Source organism: Poecilia reticulata, linkage group LG13, assembly GCF_000633615.1.
Source record: "Poecilia reticulata strain Guanapo linkage group LG13, Guppy_female_1.0+MT, whole genome shotgun sequence".
Lineage (NCBI taxonomy): Eukaryota > Metazoa > Chordata > Actinopteri > Cyprinodontiformes > Poeciliidae > Poecilia > Poecilia reticulata.
In genome coordinates this window covers 15,202,756-15,217,137 of record NC_024343.1, presented here as the reverse complement: position 1 = coordinate 15,217,137, position 14,382 = coordinate 15,202,756, and the positions used below count along the sequence as shown (strand labels likewise).

At 39.7% G+C, this 14,382-nt stretch overlaps 3 protein-coding genes across 3 annotated transcripts in view; 2 read left to right on the top strand and 1 right to left on the bottom strand.

Moving 5' to 3' along the window:
- Positions 1-3,499, bottom strand: part of LOC103474564 (bicaudal D-related protein 1) — a 16,989-nt gene extending 13,490 nt beyond the window's left edge. Inside the window, exons 1-2 of the mRNA XM_008425634.2 lie at positions 2,775-3,499; positions 738-953 (exon numbers count right to left, since the gene is read on the bottom strand). Of these exons, the coding sequence (XP_008423856.1) occupies positions 738-953; positions 2,775-3,320 (762 nt within the window). The 5' untranslated portion in view covers positions 3,321-3,499. The remainder of the gene's footprint in view (positions 1-737; positions 954-2,774) is intronic.
- Positions 3,500-6,720: 3,221 nt separating this feature from the next.
- On the top strand, positions 6,721-10,169 carry LOC103474563 (protein FAM98B). The gene is made up of 8 exons (XM_008425632.2): positions 6,721-6,866; positions 7,103-7,212; positions 7,516-7,638; positions 7,722-7,987; positions 8,071-8,151; positions 8,233-8,349; positions 9,493-9,639; positions 9,714-10,169. The coding sequence occupies exons 1-8, from the start codon at positions 6,823-6,825 to the stop codon at positions 9,867-9,869; spliced, it is 1,044 nt and encodes a 347-aa protein (XP_008423854.1). The 5' UTR covers positions 6,721-6,822; the 3' UTR covers positions 9,870-10,169.
- Positions 10,170-10,654: 485 nt separating this feature from the next.
- On the top strand, positions 10,655-14,314 carry chchd2 (coiled-coil-helix-coiled-coil-helix domain containing 2). The gene is made up of 4 exons (XM_008425631.2): positions 10,655-10,816; positions 11,629-11,878; positions 12,481-12,631; positions 13,941-14,314. The coding sequence occupies exons 1-4, from the start codon at positions 10,767-10,769 to the stop codon at positions 13,949-13,951; spliced, it is 462 nt and encodes a 153-aa protein (XP_008423853.1). The 5' UTR covers positions 10,655-10,766; the 3' UTR covers positions 13,952-14,314.
- Positions 14,315-14,382: the final 68 nt, after the last annotated feature.

Below are 14,382 nucleotides of genomic sequence, written 5' to 3'. Positions count from 1 at the left end.
ACACACACACACACACACACACACACACACACACACACACACACACCGAAAAACACATTTCAAGAGCTGGAATCTTTGAAATGGCTACAAAAGTCACTGAAACTGGATTTCTTGTGCATTTATTTTTGTAAAGTGACACCAGCAGCAGTCAGATACAGTCTAATCTCTCCTCCCCATCTGAAATCAAGTCACGCCTTTAGCTTTCACTCTCCTTCTTGTTTACATATTATTTCCATCCTGCTCAACACCAGAACAGATCTTCCGCAACATGCCCCAAAAAAAAGAAAAAAGAAAAAGCACCCAGCTACTGACTGAAAGTCTCTCCTGTATATACGGTTCTTGTTAGAAGTTTAAATACACTTCCATTTTTATTTTAATCGTAGTACTTGAATGATGCATTGGACTTTTTTTTTTATTGCAGGTATTAATGATTACAAGACAAATGCCTGCAGTTTGGATCCAGAACTCTAAAGTTCTGAAACGCATGGAACATCAGCGTATGTAAACTTCTGACTCTTCTGCCTCTGGACAGTAAGAATTTGTTTAAGGACCTCACTCTGAGCGCAGAGAGTCTCAGCTTAACGCTAAGACAGTTCAGACTCAGTCACACTGACACACAAGCAGCTTAGTTTCATACAATAGGATCAGATTACACTCCAGTTACGCGGTTCGGCCCAGACGGCCTGAAAAAGTGGATCCGTCGGCCACAAGGGTTTGTTTTTCTGTGTTGGACTCACAGTTCTGAGCTCCTCCCTGAGACGCTGCGTCTGCTCGCCGTGCTCCAGCTGCAGCCGGCCCTTGTCCCTCTCGGCCTCGCTGAGCGCCTGGGTCAGCTGCTCCACCTGGGCGCTCAGCTCCCTGACGTCCCGCTCCAGCTCTCCCACCTGGCTCTCCCAGTGGGACTGGCAGCCCTCCAGCTTCAGTCGCAGCTCATGACGCCCCTGCTCCAGCTCCTGCAGGTGGAAACGAGGCGGAAGGTGAACAGGTGACGGCAGGAACATCAGGTCCAAAATCATCGAGTCATTCATGCCCTTCATCCAGGGTGTGTGCATAGTTTTTTTTTTTTTTATTTGATTTTACGACAAAATTAGGATTTTATGACAAAATCATCCTGCATTATTGCATGAAATACTACAGTACAAACAAAAAGCAAACGTAAAAACTAAACAAGTGCTCTTTTATTGACTTTATATATTTAAGTAAAGTTCTTCTTTCTCCATCTTTTTGATAAATGAAGAGCCTCCAAATTGTTTTCAAGTTTTTCCATATTGCTCTTCAATACACAAGAAATCCTATCTGGTGGAAGAGTGGATGTAATTTGTAGTATCCATTGATTTATGGGACTTCTTCCAGTATAGCCATCTACTATCAGTGAATCTATATCTGAGTGAATCTGTTTGTTCTGTATCATTGTGTCTCGCAGGTTAGGAGCCCAGACAGAAACAGCTTAGAGGCCATAATCAAACTTTCCCATCACCACTTTCATCTCCCCCAAAAAAGTAGGGAACACTTAAACAACACAATATAACTCCAAGTCAAACTTCTATGAAATCAAACTGTCCACTAGGAAGCAACACTGATTGACCCGACAAGGGTCCCCGTTGTCAATCAGTGTTGCTTCCTAAGTGGACAGTTTGATTTCACAGAAGTTTGACTTGGAGTTATATTGTGTTGTTTAAGTGTTCCCTTTATTTTTTTGAGCAGTATATATATATATATATATATATATATAAAATTTTATATAATTAAAATTGTACCACAGATTAAACACAATCTCAACAGCTTTTCAGCATTTTAAACAATTTAGAAAGTCCCAGAGTGTGTGAGGAGCCCTGATCCTGCAAAGGCTCTGAAACAGACATAGATCAGAGAGTAGAGACACTCCGATGACCCCTGAGGCTCCCCTCACGATCATCTGCAGGGCCAGTTAAACATATCAGTCTGGGAGTTTTTATGCCGTACTGACTCCAATACTTTCCCATTATTTTTGCTGTTGCTCTTTGTATCCAACGGGGGATACAGTTACATCATACCTGAACGGGGCTTCAGATACAGGAACAAAAAGATGTGTAATCGTTCAAGTGTGAGATTTTATCCAACAAAACACCTGGCACATGGGAACAGCGCCCCTCCTCACGGTCTGACTATAACACCGACTTGCTGTTGCACACGAAATGTTTACCATAAGAGAGAAGTCCATGACAGTTTGGCAGCTTTTTCCCCCTCACTTTGCAGCATGTGGCATGGGAATCATTTCCGTGTTGACATTTCAGTCGGACAGAAATGCTTATTCAGTCACCGAAACTGAGAGTGATTGTTTTGTTTTTAGAGAGAACAAATAGGCGGAGACCCGATTTTTCTTACACACAAGTACAACAACTTATGGGGGGGGGAAACAAGTTCACCTTTATTGTGCCTTTTATAAAGATGGGACACAAGCTTGAAGCACTTTTCAGAAGACGTGAATGGCTTTTTCATGAATTTGGCAGATGGTATTAAAATAACCATTTACTTGCAATTCTGTTCATTCTACCCAGTTTAATCTGTTCCTCTATGTTTATCGCTCTCTTTAAAACAGAAGACATTTCCCTCCGAGCTGTGAAAACTCATTATCCCAGTCACCCGCCCACCTAAAACGCAAACTTTTTACGCAGCACATTTCTCCAGTTATACATTTAACTAATTATATATATACCCCTTTGGTTAATTAAATCCTGTTTAAAACGCTTTAAAAAAAAAGAAAAAAAAAGAGAAATCTGTTTTCCCCCCCTTACCTCCAGCTTGTCGGTGAACTGCTCATGAAGCTTGTCGCTCTGCTCCTTCAGCTGACGGTTTTCCAGGAGCAACGCGTTTCCCAGCTGCGCTGCCAAAATAACCTCTTCCTCCTTTTGTTTCAGAGCAGCCAGGAGTTCAGAGGGGTCCTGGTAATCTGTTATTTCCTCCGCTCCATAGTCAAAGTAAAAGTCCTCCTCCAGTGTCTTTGGCTTGAAGCTCCACTCGTGCAGCCGCTCCATCACTAACGCGATCGCTGTTTGTTTTTTTTTTTTTCCTGCTATAAATGAAACACTGATTCTGGTTCTTGTTCTAAAAATGCAGAGAATAAAAGCGCAGAGCTGCTGCCATTCATCGATGGTCCCTGAGAGCAGCTCTTGTGTCTGGATCACAGTGGGGATTCTGCGGGGAAAGTAGTCCGACTGCCAGCAGCAACGACTGTTTGGTCTCCAGGGGGCGTGGCTTCGCTCACCTGAGCGGCTGCCTCCGCCCCGCCCAGACAGACACCTGTCCTCCTCTCCGGGCCCTGTGTCATGACTCCTCATCATGGAAACATGACAGCTCCTGATTGAGACTCGGACATGCAGAAAAACACGTTTTTTTTTTGCGGTGCTTTTGCCCCCTGCCCGGTGAGTTCATTTGAGTTTCAGTAAAGCTCCAACTCAAACAGCAGCGATGACTCAACGTTGATTCAAATGACTGCGGAAGAGAAATATAAGTCTGCTTGGTTCACTTTTTCTGCTACACCTCAGTATAAAACAAAATATATTCGTTCATATTCTAATGTTCTTGTGTTAGCTATATGTGTTTAAAGCTGATTTTGATCAATAACATCTCTGCGCATCATAAACTGCAGTTTGTCTCTCAACCTGTAATTGTTTTTCTTTACTTTGCCACAAGAATGTAATGTTTTTCATGCTTTTTTGTTGTTTTATTTTCCTTTTAATCGTGTGAAGCACTTTGAATTGCAGTGTTGCTGAAAATGCGAAATATAAATACATTTAATAAATCTGCATGGTGAGCATTTTTCAGATATGCAGCCTACTATAGGAGTGATTGTAACTTCTCACTTACTCCCTATAGCTGACCTTAAGGAACCCCTGAAATTCAGGACATTTACTGAAAACAAAATGAAGATTTAAAAAATGACCTAGTCAAAGTCTGGATCTGAAGCCAAACAGATATCGAATGTTATAAAACAGGTTGTTTGTGCTTAAAACCTTTATAATATTGCTGAATCAGAACCTACTCTATAAAATGCATTGCCCTTATTAAGTTAAATAATCATTCGTAAACTGCATGTTATGCTTCCTCTGGCTTTCTTTCTTTGATATAAAATAATTTTTGATGATCTGAAAAGGTTAAGCATGTGTCATGTAATGGATCATTAAGAAATTTCTACATATTTATTTATTTATTCCTAAACCAATAAACAGGTGTTTTGTCATAGTCCTTGCTATAAAAGTCTGTTTGGGGAGATTTCTGACGGCCTCAGAGGGGGAGTGTGTGCCCCTCTTTGTCTAGACGCTCTTCAGAGGTTAAAGGTCGTCATCCGTAAGCTTTCCTGGAGCAGGAACCGGTGTCTGGGGAATAAGAGACAAAGCATCCTGACGCATGGCAGAGCCTCATAGACAGCGAAGCCATAGCTTCTGTACATATGGTATCAGCAAACATAGAGGGACTGTACGTCAGCGCTCACTATTGTCTCCATTGTTCCTGTTGATGTGCCACCAGTGCGACGGTCTGTTTAACCGAACGCCTGCTGTGAAATCCTGCAGGGCTTAACAATACATGCAGGCAAAGCTAATAAAGCCCTCGGGTTCATACATGTGTTCATACAGCCAGACATGAGAAGGAGAAGGAGACGTCTGATTAAACGTGAATTACTTATACAAAATGTTGCAGCACACAAACGCCGCCCTCTTCTAGGTCAGACCGATAAGGCCAGTTCTACGTGTGTTCCAGATTATCTGTGGTGAGAAAGTGCAGAAGGAGGCAGGAAAGGTGGCCTTGAAGCAAATCTGACAACCATAAAATCCTCAGAGGGAGGTGATAATGGCAGCCTCATTACATCACGCTCTGACACCAAGCTTTCGGCCAGCTCCATGTTATCAGCAAAACATGACGCAGCGGTGAGAGCGCCAGATCGTAAAGACTAATTAAAGTCAAGAGAACATTTACAGAGCCTATTAAACAGATTTTGGGTGGATTTATGTCATCGTTTGCTAACTCAGAAAAATCTATTTGACTTGGAATCATAATTTCAGCTAAGTCATACTGTATGAGGTCATCCTTCCTGCATGACATACGTTGTAAAGAAAGTTATATTTAGCTCTCCTCCTTCCTTAAATGAATGATTCTACATTAACCATGAGGGCTAATGGGAGCAAGCAGTAAATAAGCTAGTAATAGTTTGTTATTGTTGTTAAACCCTCAAACAGGATGAAAACCAGTCGTCTTAAAGAGGGCAGATGATGAAAAAAAGACAAGAACAGGCTGCACAATTTTTCAGGGCTCTGATAGTTTTTTATTTTACTTTTGAAACATATTTTTCATATTGCAGGTCTCACTAGTCACACTTTTTGGCACCAAGATCACATATGCAGCAGCTTAGGTTTTTAAAAATCACAGTCCAACCCTACTCTACATGACCAAGGTTAGGGGATTCATACACAAAGCATTCACAAGTTAATATACACCCTTTAGATCTAACATTGTTTTACATACACCCCAGACATCTCAATTAACAGATTAAATATACAAAACAAACTGAGTAAAATCAAACTAGTTTGATTTGACTAGCTAAGGATTCCCATTCCTTTCGTGGGAATCAGTCCATTTCCTTAAACAGCTCTTGTTTGTTCCAGTAAGGAAAAGGATTGGGGAATTCCTTCCAGCTGAAGTCATTAGGCTGTGATCATGTGTGAACTCCACTGATCTAGCCTTCAGAAACTTGACCCATCAAAGACAGAGAGAATAGTGGTCTTGGAAATGAAAACAAACCTGTCAGCCAATGTGTGTGTGCTTTGTCTAGTGATTTGAGATATATATATATATATATATATATATAAAGACATTGGATCTTCTTATAATGCAATAAGTTAGTTAATAGATGTAACAAAAATGAGAAAAATTGAAATATTTTGTTAAACAAAATAGCAGCTGTCATTACACTGAACTGGTTTGAAACTATTGTGTATTTCAAAAAATAGAAAGTTGACTCAAACTTTGCTGAAGAAGAGTGTGCACCTAATAAATAACCATCTGTTAAGACAGGAAGTGACAGAGGTTTACCAAAGCATAACAGAGAGTTTAATGGCCTGTTTATTACAGAACTTAAGTCACATCTAACAAAAAAGAAATAAAAGGAAAAAAAATGCACAGCCATTTAGTTCTGTGGGAAGGTTTATTAATGAACATACTTAAAAAATTTAATTAAAAAAATTAGATGATAAAACTTTTTCGTATGCAGTGTTGTGCAATCCTGTCTGTACAAAAAAGAGGAAGAAAACAACAACAGAAGTCAACATATATTAGAAACACATCCCAAACATGAACAAGAGTGTTTTGGTGGAAATTATGGTAATCCTATGTTTATTAGAAACCACAAGATTATTAAGAAAGCAACAGAAAAGTAGACAATGATTTAGGAGGAAGCAGAGAAAAGTTTATTCTGCATTACTTCAGAAAGTTTTGTGAGTCTGTAGGAAAAATTATATTGAACGGTGCAAGACTCTCAAAAAAGCTTTATATTGGTATTAGAATTCTTTTTTTTTTTGTTCGTGTATATTATGTAAAATTTTATTTCCTCATTACGTTTTTTCAACAATTTTCCCCTGGTTTTTCTAAAGAAAAATCAAATTATTTGGGTATTTTTACTGTTTAGATGTCGTATTTTGTCTGTGCCTCCCCCTGGCCAGTAGAGGGCGATACAAAGGAAGCAGGACGGAAACGGAAACCAGGCTTTGTAAACACGCCTGAACTTTCACCTGTGGGTTGAGAAAACTGATAGAAACTGATGTAAATTATCGTTTACTTTTCACGGTGAGAATGGAGAGGAGCGTGCAGACAGTTTCAGCCATTGTATCTCTGGGGTGAGGAATAATTACTTGAACTTTTCTTGCACTACGACCCGGCTTATTCTGGTTAATATGGCAAATCGTTTAAAATGTAATAATAGCTTGGGTTTAGCTTAAGAGCTAGCTGTGATTTATGGCTTCATATTTCTCAGTTAACCTTAAAGTTCACTGACTCGGGACTTGACGGTGCTTGGTGAAACTTGTTGGCTACCTGCCCTGCGGTTCACCTGTCGTCTTCACTTCCTGCTCAGGTACCCTAGAGGCGGCCGCTGCCTCCTGCGGTGCAGGTGTGATGAGCTCCCCTGTCCGCTGCTCAATTGGCTGTCCTCGGAACTCAGGACTCTGTGTCCGGAGCTAACAGGTGAGGCCACAACTCCTCCGTGCGGCCACTTAGTGTTCAGCTCATGGTTAATTCATAATTACTAACATAATATTTCCTATGGTTGGCAAAGGTTTAAAATCGGGTAAAAATAAATAAAAAGCTAACTTTATTTTTAAATCTGTGTGACAGATCGACAACGAATAACTGTAAAATGATAGGGAAAAAAATAGCGTATCAGAGAGTAGTCTTTTTGTTAGAAGACATAATCTTAAAAACACGTTCAAATGTGGAAGCAGGAGAATAAACCACTTAGTTAAACTGACCTTGGTTTATTGTTTTTAGACCTGAGGGGAGCAGGTGACGTCTTGTTGGTGGAAGAGTTGAGAAATTTGATGTCAAACATGTTCTCTCCCCTCGCTGTTATGACTGATGTGCTGGAACCGTCTGCCCTCAACAGGATCACCGGTGAGGAACTGCTTTATCTTATGGACGATGATATATTCTCTAAACATTTTGGAAATTGCACCTTTTACTTTGTGAATCTGCAGACTTCCTTGTCTCAGAGCTGCTAGCAGCTCATGTAATCAAGGAGAAGGAGCTGCATCCCAAAGAGAATTTGACCAGAGAAGAAGAAGAACCTGTGAAAGAGCAGCGAGTTGAACATTACAGCTATGATGATTTGTGTGAAGAATGTGAAGACGGAGACGCTGCAGACACAGAGAAAAGGAAGGCAGAGATGCAGGCGGAGTGGATTCTGCTGCTGCATGCGCTCGGTTTAGATGCCTCTTCGCAATTTGAAGATGTGGAGAATGAAGTGAGCCCAACAACAGGACATTAATAAAATTTATCTACACTGAAAAGTCCTGAGAGCTTAAGAATTGTTTTTTTTAAATTCAGGTGAAGTCGAAGCTTGTCCATCTACCAGGTGGAGACACAACAAACCCTCTTCTGAAAACCAGCCTCAGCTCAGAGCAGTGGGTAAGTTCACATGAATGTTTGCCTGTCATGTAAAACTTCTCATCGATAATATTTAAAACATTTTTCTTTTGTTCCTTTCAGACGCAGCTGCAGAAGATCAATCAGACTCTGTCTGTAGATTATCAGTGTCGGCAACAGATGATGATTAAACGCTTTCAGGTCACACTCGAGTCATTTGCGTGGGGAGAGAAACAAAAGGTATTGTGGCAAATCCTTTCTTTAAATGAACTCGAACTAAATTAACAACTGAAATGAAAGCGGATCCTTCAGTTTTTGGTTAAGAGTTTAGATTTTCCGTGTGAGCTTATTAGACAACAAATTAAACTAAATTTTAGTTTGAATTGTAAGTTTGTTCATATTTTTTACATGAATAATGCCAGTCAAATATCCTGTTTTCATTTAAATATTTTTTTACACAGGTCAGTGATGGTTACATAATTAGAATCATAGTTTTACATCTGTCTTAGATTGTAATATGTTCAGAATAACAACCAGCACATTTTGACTTTTACGCACAATGTCACAGCTTCATGACATTATTTTTAAAAGTTTGTTTTGCGAGTGAAGGTTAATTTATCTAAATAATTCAATTAAAAAAGTGAAACATTATGTATTTTGTTGACTCATCACACACAGGGTGATGTATGTCAAGTGTTTGTTTCTAATAAACTTGATGATGGGGGTGCACAACCATTGAAAAGCCAAAACTTAGTTCCTCATAACATTTGAACATCACATAAGACCAGTAAAAAACAATTTTGGACACAAAACTATTCTGACTATGTTAACAACTCCACAGTCATTGTTGGTCTAGACCAGTGGTCCCCAAAGTCGGGCCTCGAGGGCCGGAATCCTGGACGTTTTAGTTCTCTCCCTGGTGTTAGTAACAACCTTTTCAGCTTGTCAATGTTCTTCTTAGGTCTTCTAATGAGCCATCATTGGATCCAGGTGCGCTAAACCAGGGAGAGAACTACTGTAAAACATGCAGGATGCCGGGCTTGAGAACCCATTTTGGGGACCACTGGTCTAGAGTGCTAAGCATACGGATATGTGCGGAAAACTAAGTGGAAGGAGAAAAAAGTGTTGGGTAACTGCAGCCTTGAGAGAAAGTTGAATCCATTTAAAAGTGTGGAGGAAAGTCACAAGGCCTGAATTGAAGCTAAAGTTGGTACATCAAGACCTGACATGCCGATTCATCCTGGGAATGGGCTCCAAATGTCACAAACTACTGGATTACTGTCTACCAACTGAACATCTCTAGTACATGTTAACTTTAGTTAATGACCTCACTAGAGCTGCGTAGACATAAACTTCCCTGGCTTAATAGCTTTTTGCTTGCAGGAACGCAGGGCTGCTCTAGACTCAGTGCCGTCTCTAGTGTCCCTCACCGGATCCTCCCAAGTGTCTCCATCACTCCTGCTGGCTGCCAGAGAAGATCAGTCCTTCATTGAACCAATAAAAGCTGGGAAGAGCACCGCCGTGTACAAGGTGGAGCTGTGGACATATTTTAATGGGTGAAGCCATCTTTATTTTTTTTTTACCTCTGATGTTGCTCTCCCTAGATGTTAATGGGCAGCGTCCCAGACAGAGGCGGCCGGCCTGGGGAGATTGAGCCTCCTATGCCAACATGGGGAGAACGAAGAGCACAAGGAAAAGGAGGAGGAAGAGGAGGTGGACACCAACATAGGTACCGGAAAAAGAAAGGGAAAAAGGAGTAGCGCTCTTTCTAGGTGTTATTTGATGGTATGTTTTTCTTTTTTGTGGGCTATAAACGGGTCAGAGGATGGTTCTTCTAATATAATTTTTAAATGATGAAGCTATCATAATTTGTACTCTTTTGTATATACATCATTGAGTACATTTCTGAAGTACTGTAAAGTGTATAATTACTACATGTTCTGGTTTGTGACCAGATATTTCTGTAAGATTTATTTAATTTGAGAGATAAATAAGCCACTTTTTTTATCTGTTGGCTTTCCATATTTGGAGATGAGTTTAACAATAAACTTGAAAACAGATTTGTTTTGTTTCTGTTACTCATTGTTCTCATGTTTCCATCACATCAACTATTTTTAACCTGTCTTGAAACTGCTTCTATTTCTGTTTTTCCAAAATATTGGAACTGTGGTGATTATTGCTCCCATTTTACAGGATTATTTAATAATAATATCCAACCTGGAGTATTGATGACATGCTGCTATGAAATATCCTTCAGCAACCCATATCAGCCCACCTTTACTCCTGACCTTCAATTCTTTTTGCCCTATTTAGTTACATTTTCTGACCAAGCACAAAAGTTCCCGCATGTTATAGTTAAATAAATAAAAATTAAAAAACTCTTTAAAAATGTGTTCAAATTTGCGTATTTGTCAAAGGATTCTTATGAAACGAATAAAATGAGACACAAATAGTTCTTTAAAACCATTAGCTTATCATTTGTGAGTTACACAATTGTTTTTTGAGGCACCGGAAGTCACCCGGAGGATAGCTGATGTAACACATGGAAAGTTCCGGATTAAGTTAAGGTCGAAATAAAACCAAGCGTGTGTCGCTGCGGCTCAGAGTTGCGTCAGTCTTTTCTCACAGTGACAGTGAAATAAACCTAGTTATTGAAAATGCCACGGGGAAGCAGAAGCCGGCCCGCCAGGATGAGCCCTCCTGCCAGGTAATGTATATCTAATGTTAGAAGTTGTTGAAACCGTATGAATTTGGGGCGCGAGTTAGCCTACATGCTAACACCGAGGTAACTTTAACAGTGTCATGTGTCAGACAGAAACTGAGCCAGGAAACGTAATGAGATGTACCGCTGTCTGTCGGTGATATAAAACTGTATTTGGATATTTATATGTCTTGACCAGAGAGTGGAGTTATTTCAGACGTCATCGACTGAAAGGACTGAAGGTCACTCTGCGCTCAAATATCTTAAAGCTGCAAACATTTCCATTTAAACCAGCAAACCAGAGTTTGTATTCTATATTTATAAAGAATACAAACGCAACTGGTTGTATATTAATCTGATATTTTGTTAAAGTTACAAGTAGTTTTTTGTTTAGTTTTGTTTTTATATAAGTAATTTAAAACTTGGTGGCTTAACAGCCCAACAGCTGATAGATTTTTCTTATTTTATTTTATTTTTTTAAATGTATAAATGCACATTAACATAATAAACAGTGATGTTTAGTCTCGCCAGTTCTGCTACGTAACACGACCTGAAGAAACCTCCAAGTCAGTGACCTTAAACAACACCAGGCTGGACTGTTGTGTAGTTTGTACATTTAATTTTTTCCAAATGGGAAAAGGTCTTTATGAACAAACTCCTGTATTATTAAACCCCATATTTAATGTTAGTTTATTAGTCCACAGTGATGCAGATTTAATTTTGAACATTATCTCTGCTAGGAAGAAAAAAAAAAGGTTTTTAAAAAGTTTTGTACTATTAAGTTTGGCCTCTTGTTAATTGAACTTTGCTTTTCACAGCCGAGCACCTCCATCACCTCCACCAATGGCCAGGGCACCATCTCACGCCCCGGTCCCCATGCAGGCCGCTCCGGCTGCAGTGGGCGCTCCGGCTGCAGCGCCCAGACAGCCGGGTTTACTCGCACAGATGGCAACGACAGCCGCCGGTGTGGCGGTGGGCTCTGCTGTGGGACACACCATCGGCCACGCCATGACCGGAGCCTTTAGCGGAGGACGCTCTGAGGCTGCCAGTCCTGACGTCACGTACCAGGTAAACCGATGAGCAACTTGCTGGGAGACCAGGATCGTGTTAGAGAAGATTATTTTGTTTACCAGACAGCTGGTAGGACTTTAATCACAGATCCAGTAAAGAGTGGTGATAAAGTGTACATGACAGCTAAAGCTCTTGTTTGGATCGGCAAAGAGACGATAAAGATTCAGTACTGTAAGCAAGAATAACCTCTTTAAAGAGCCCAACCTGGAATCAGTGGAGTTGCTTCAAATTGAGAAGTCGAGTTCAAAAACACACCTATTGGCATACATTAGAATTAAACTTCTCTGCATTTCTATGTATAGAAATGTTTTAAGAGCTAAAATACGCAAGTGCAAATAACAATACTTGAATTGTGAACACGATTTTAATGCAGGAACAAAAATAAAATCAAAGAAGCACATTTTATAACAGAAACAGGAAAATATATGAAGTATTGTTTGTAACGAAATATCTGAAGTGGAATACATGTAAGCCTGATTTGTGTTTTACACTTTGTACTGTAAGAATTGTATTTCTGGAAGGAACTGCAGATGCAAAAAGTTGCTTTCTACACATTCAGTGGATCTGTCAGCACATCTTCATGTGGTTTCTGTCCATAGGAGCCGTACCAGCAGCAAGCAGGCCAGCAGCAGCAGCAGGAGGTCTGCTCCTACGAACTCAAGCAGTTCCTGGAATGTGCTCAGAACCAGAGTGACCTGAAGCTCTGTGAGGGATTCAGTGAGGTACTCAAACAGTGCAGGTCTGCTAATGGTAAGTGTACAATAATTATGATTATTTCTGAATCTGTTTGCCATGTAGCTTTATCTTTTTTAAAATTCTATTAAAAAAAACACTGTCAATTTCAAGTTTTATCTCCTTACCGGTACATTTCATTGCTAAATGCTTTTATAGAATATATTTAAAATAAAATTGGATTCTTCAATAAAATCCAAGGCTTCTGCATGTGATTCAGAAATCTCATTTTAATACATTGTGTACTTAATGTACAGGCTGAAACTGGTTTAGGCTCCTTTTGCATGAATTACTGCATCAATGCAGCGTGGCATGGAGGACATCAGCCTGCAACTGCAGGCTGCTGAGGTGTTGAGGAAGCCCAGGTTGCTTTTATGTGACCTTCAGCTCTTCTGCATTGTTAACGTTTAGTTGCCACTCATCTTCCTCTTGACAATTTTCCAAATACTGTTTGAGGTCACTCCAATGTTGTTGACCAATCAAAAGCCAATGGTCAGATACTTTTAGTAGTTTGAAGACATCTCAAGGCCTCCTGAAAAAAAGAAATCAGCTTCTCTGCAAAGGTTGACAGAGGGAAGCATGAGGTGCTCTATTATTTCCTTATACAGATCCTATTTCTGTCTCTGGAGACTCAATCCTTTATCTGATTAGTCTAATTAAGGCTCTTCTGATACTGGATGTAGTTTAGAAGTGACTTTAAAACAAGGAACGTAACAATTGTAGTCCATGTTCTGGATACGTATGTTTCTGGTGGCGCTTGAAGCTCAGAGTCCAGCCACAGTCCACATGAATCACCTCCAAACTGCTTTGCTTCAAAAACCTCTGCTACTGGCGTTCCTGGTGCTTTTATGCAAAAACACCGCTTTTAATCAAACCTTTACCTTCCACTCAACTTTTCATTAAAATGATTGAATACAACACTGAACACCTGTAAAGTTTGTTGCACAATTGTCAAATTAGAAGTTTACTCTGTGCAGTTGACGCAACTTACCATTGTAACCTGTGTCAACGTTATATATTTTTTAAATAAAAGCTCAGTTACATTTTCTTCCTTTATATATCCATCTTTTATTTTTTTCTGATGGGGATAAGAAAATGAGGGCATGAGAAAGTAAAATAGGACTGGGGATGACTTTGCAGTATTATGAAAGACTGTTACTCAATATAACCACTAGGGGGAGTAGTGTGGCTTTTTAAGCCTCATTCCTGGTTTTCTTAGTGGTTCCTAAATGCTTATCGTATTTCCTATAATGTATAGAAGGATATTTCCTGTTATTATTGACAAAGTAGAATGCACCTCTCATTGAACTTTTCTTTTTCTCTTTAGGTTTTTCTTGAGATGGAGACAAAGGCCTGCAGAGTTGAAATCACACGTCAGCTCACCAGATTCTAGCGGGGTGTAATCTACAAGGGATCAATAAATCAATAAACACACTTTATTTAAATAATTGACTTTGGGCAACATTATTTCGTTGTGAGAACACTGCTGCAGAGTTTGTAATGATAGTCTTATAAATACTGTTTATATATTTTGGTGTCATGTTTTGAGTTGAGTGTAATTTTAACAGTGCTTTTCATTAGCAGTGCTTTCGTTATAAAATCTCAAATAACACCGGATATGTAGAATAAAGCTCCTGATTCTCACCTTTTGGTTTGGTTGTAACGAGGAGAAAACGAATAAAGCACTTGGATGATAATGTCGCTGTGTTTCATTTCACTGCCTCCTCAGTCAGACTACATTACACTATGCTGAAATGTTTCTATTCTTA

Excerpts from the sequence above, each read along its gene's own strand:
- LOC103474563 (XM_008425632.2), top strand. The coding sequence starts at position 6,823 with ATGGAGAGGAGCGTGCAGACAGTTTCAGCCATTGTATCTCTGGG. Across the intron at positions 7,213-7,515 it reads TCTGTGTCCGGAGCTAACAG|ACCTGAGGGGAGCAGGTGAC; the intron begins GTGAGGCCACAA and ends TATTGTTTTTAG. Across the intron at positions 8,350-9,492 it reads CGTGGGGAGAGAAACAAAAG|GAACGCAGGGCTGCTCTAGA; the intron begins GTATTGTGGCAA and ends TTTTGCTTGCAG.
- chchd2 (XM_008425631.2), top strand. The coding sequence starts at position 10,767 with ATGCCACGGGGAAGCAGAAGCCGGCCCGCCAGGATGAGCCCTCCTGCC. Across the intron at positions 10,817-11,628 it reads AGGATGAGCCCTCCTGCCAG|CCGAGCACCTCCATCACCTC; the intron begins GTAATGTATATC and ends TGCTTTTCACAG. Across the intron at positions 11,879-12,480 it reads GTCCTGACGTCACGTACCAG|GAGCCGTACCAGCAGCAAGC; the intron begins GTAAACCGATGA and ends TTCTGTCCATAG.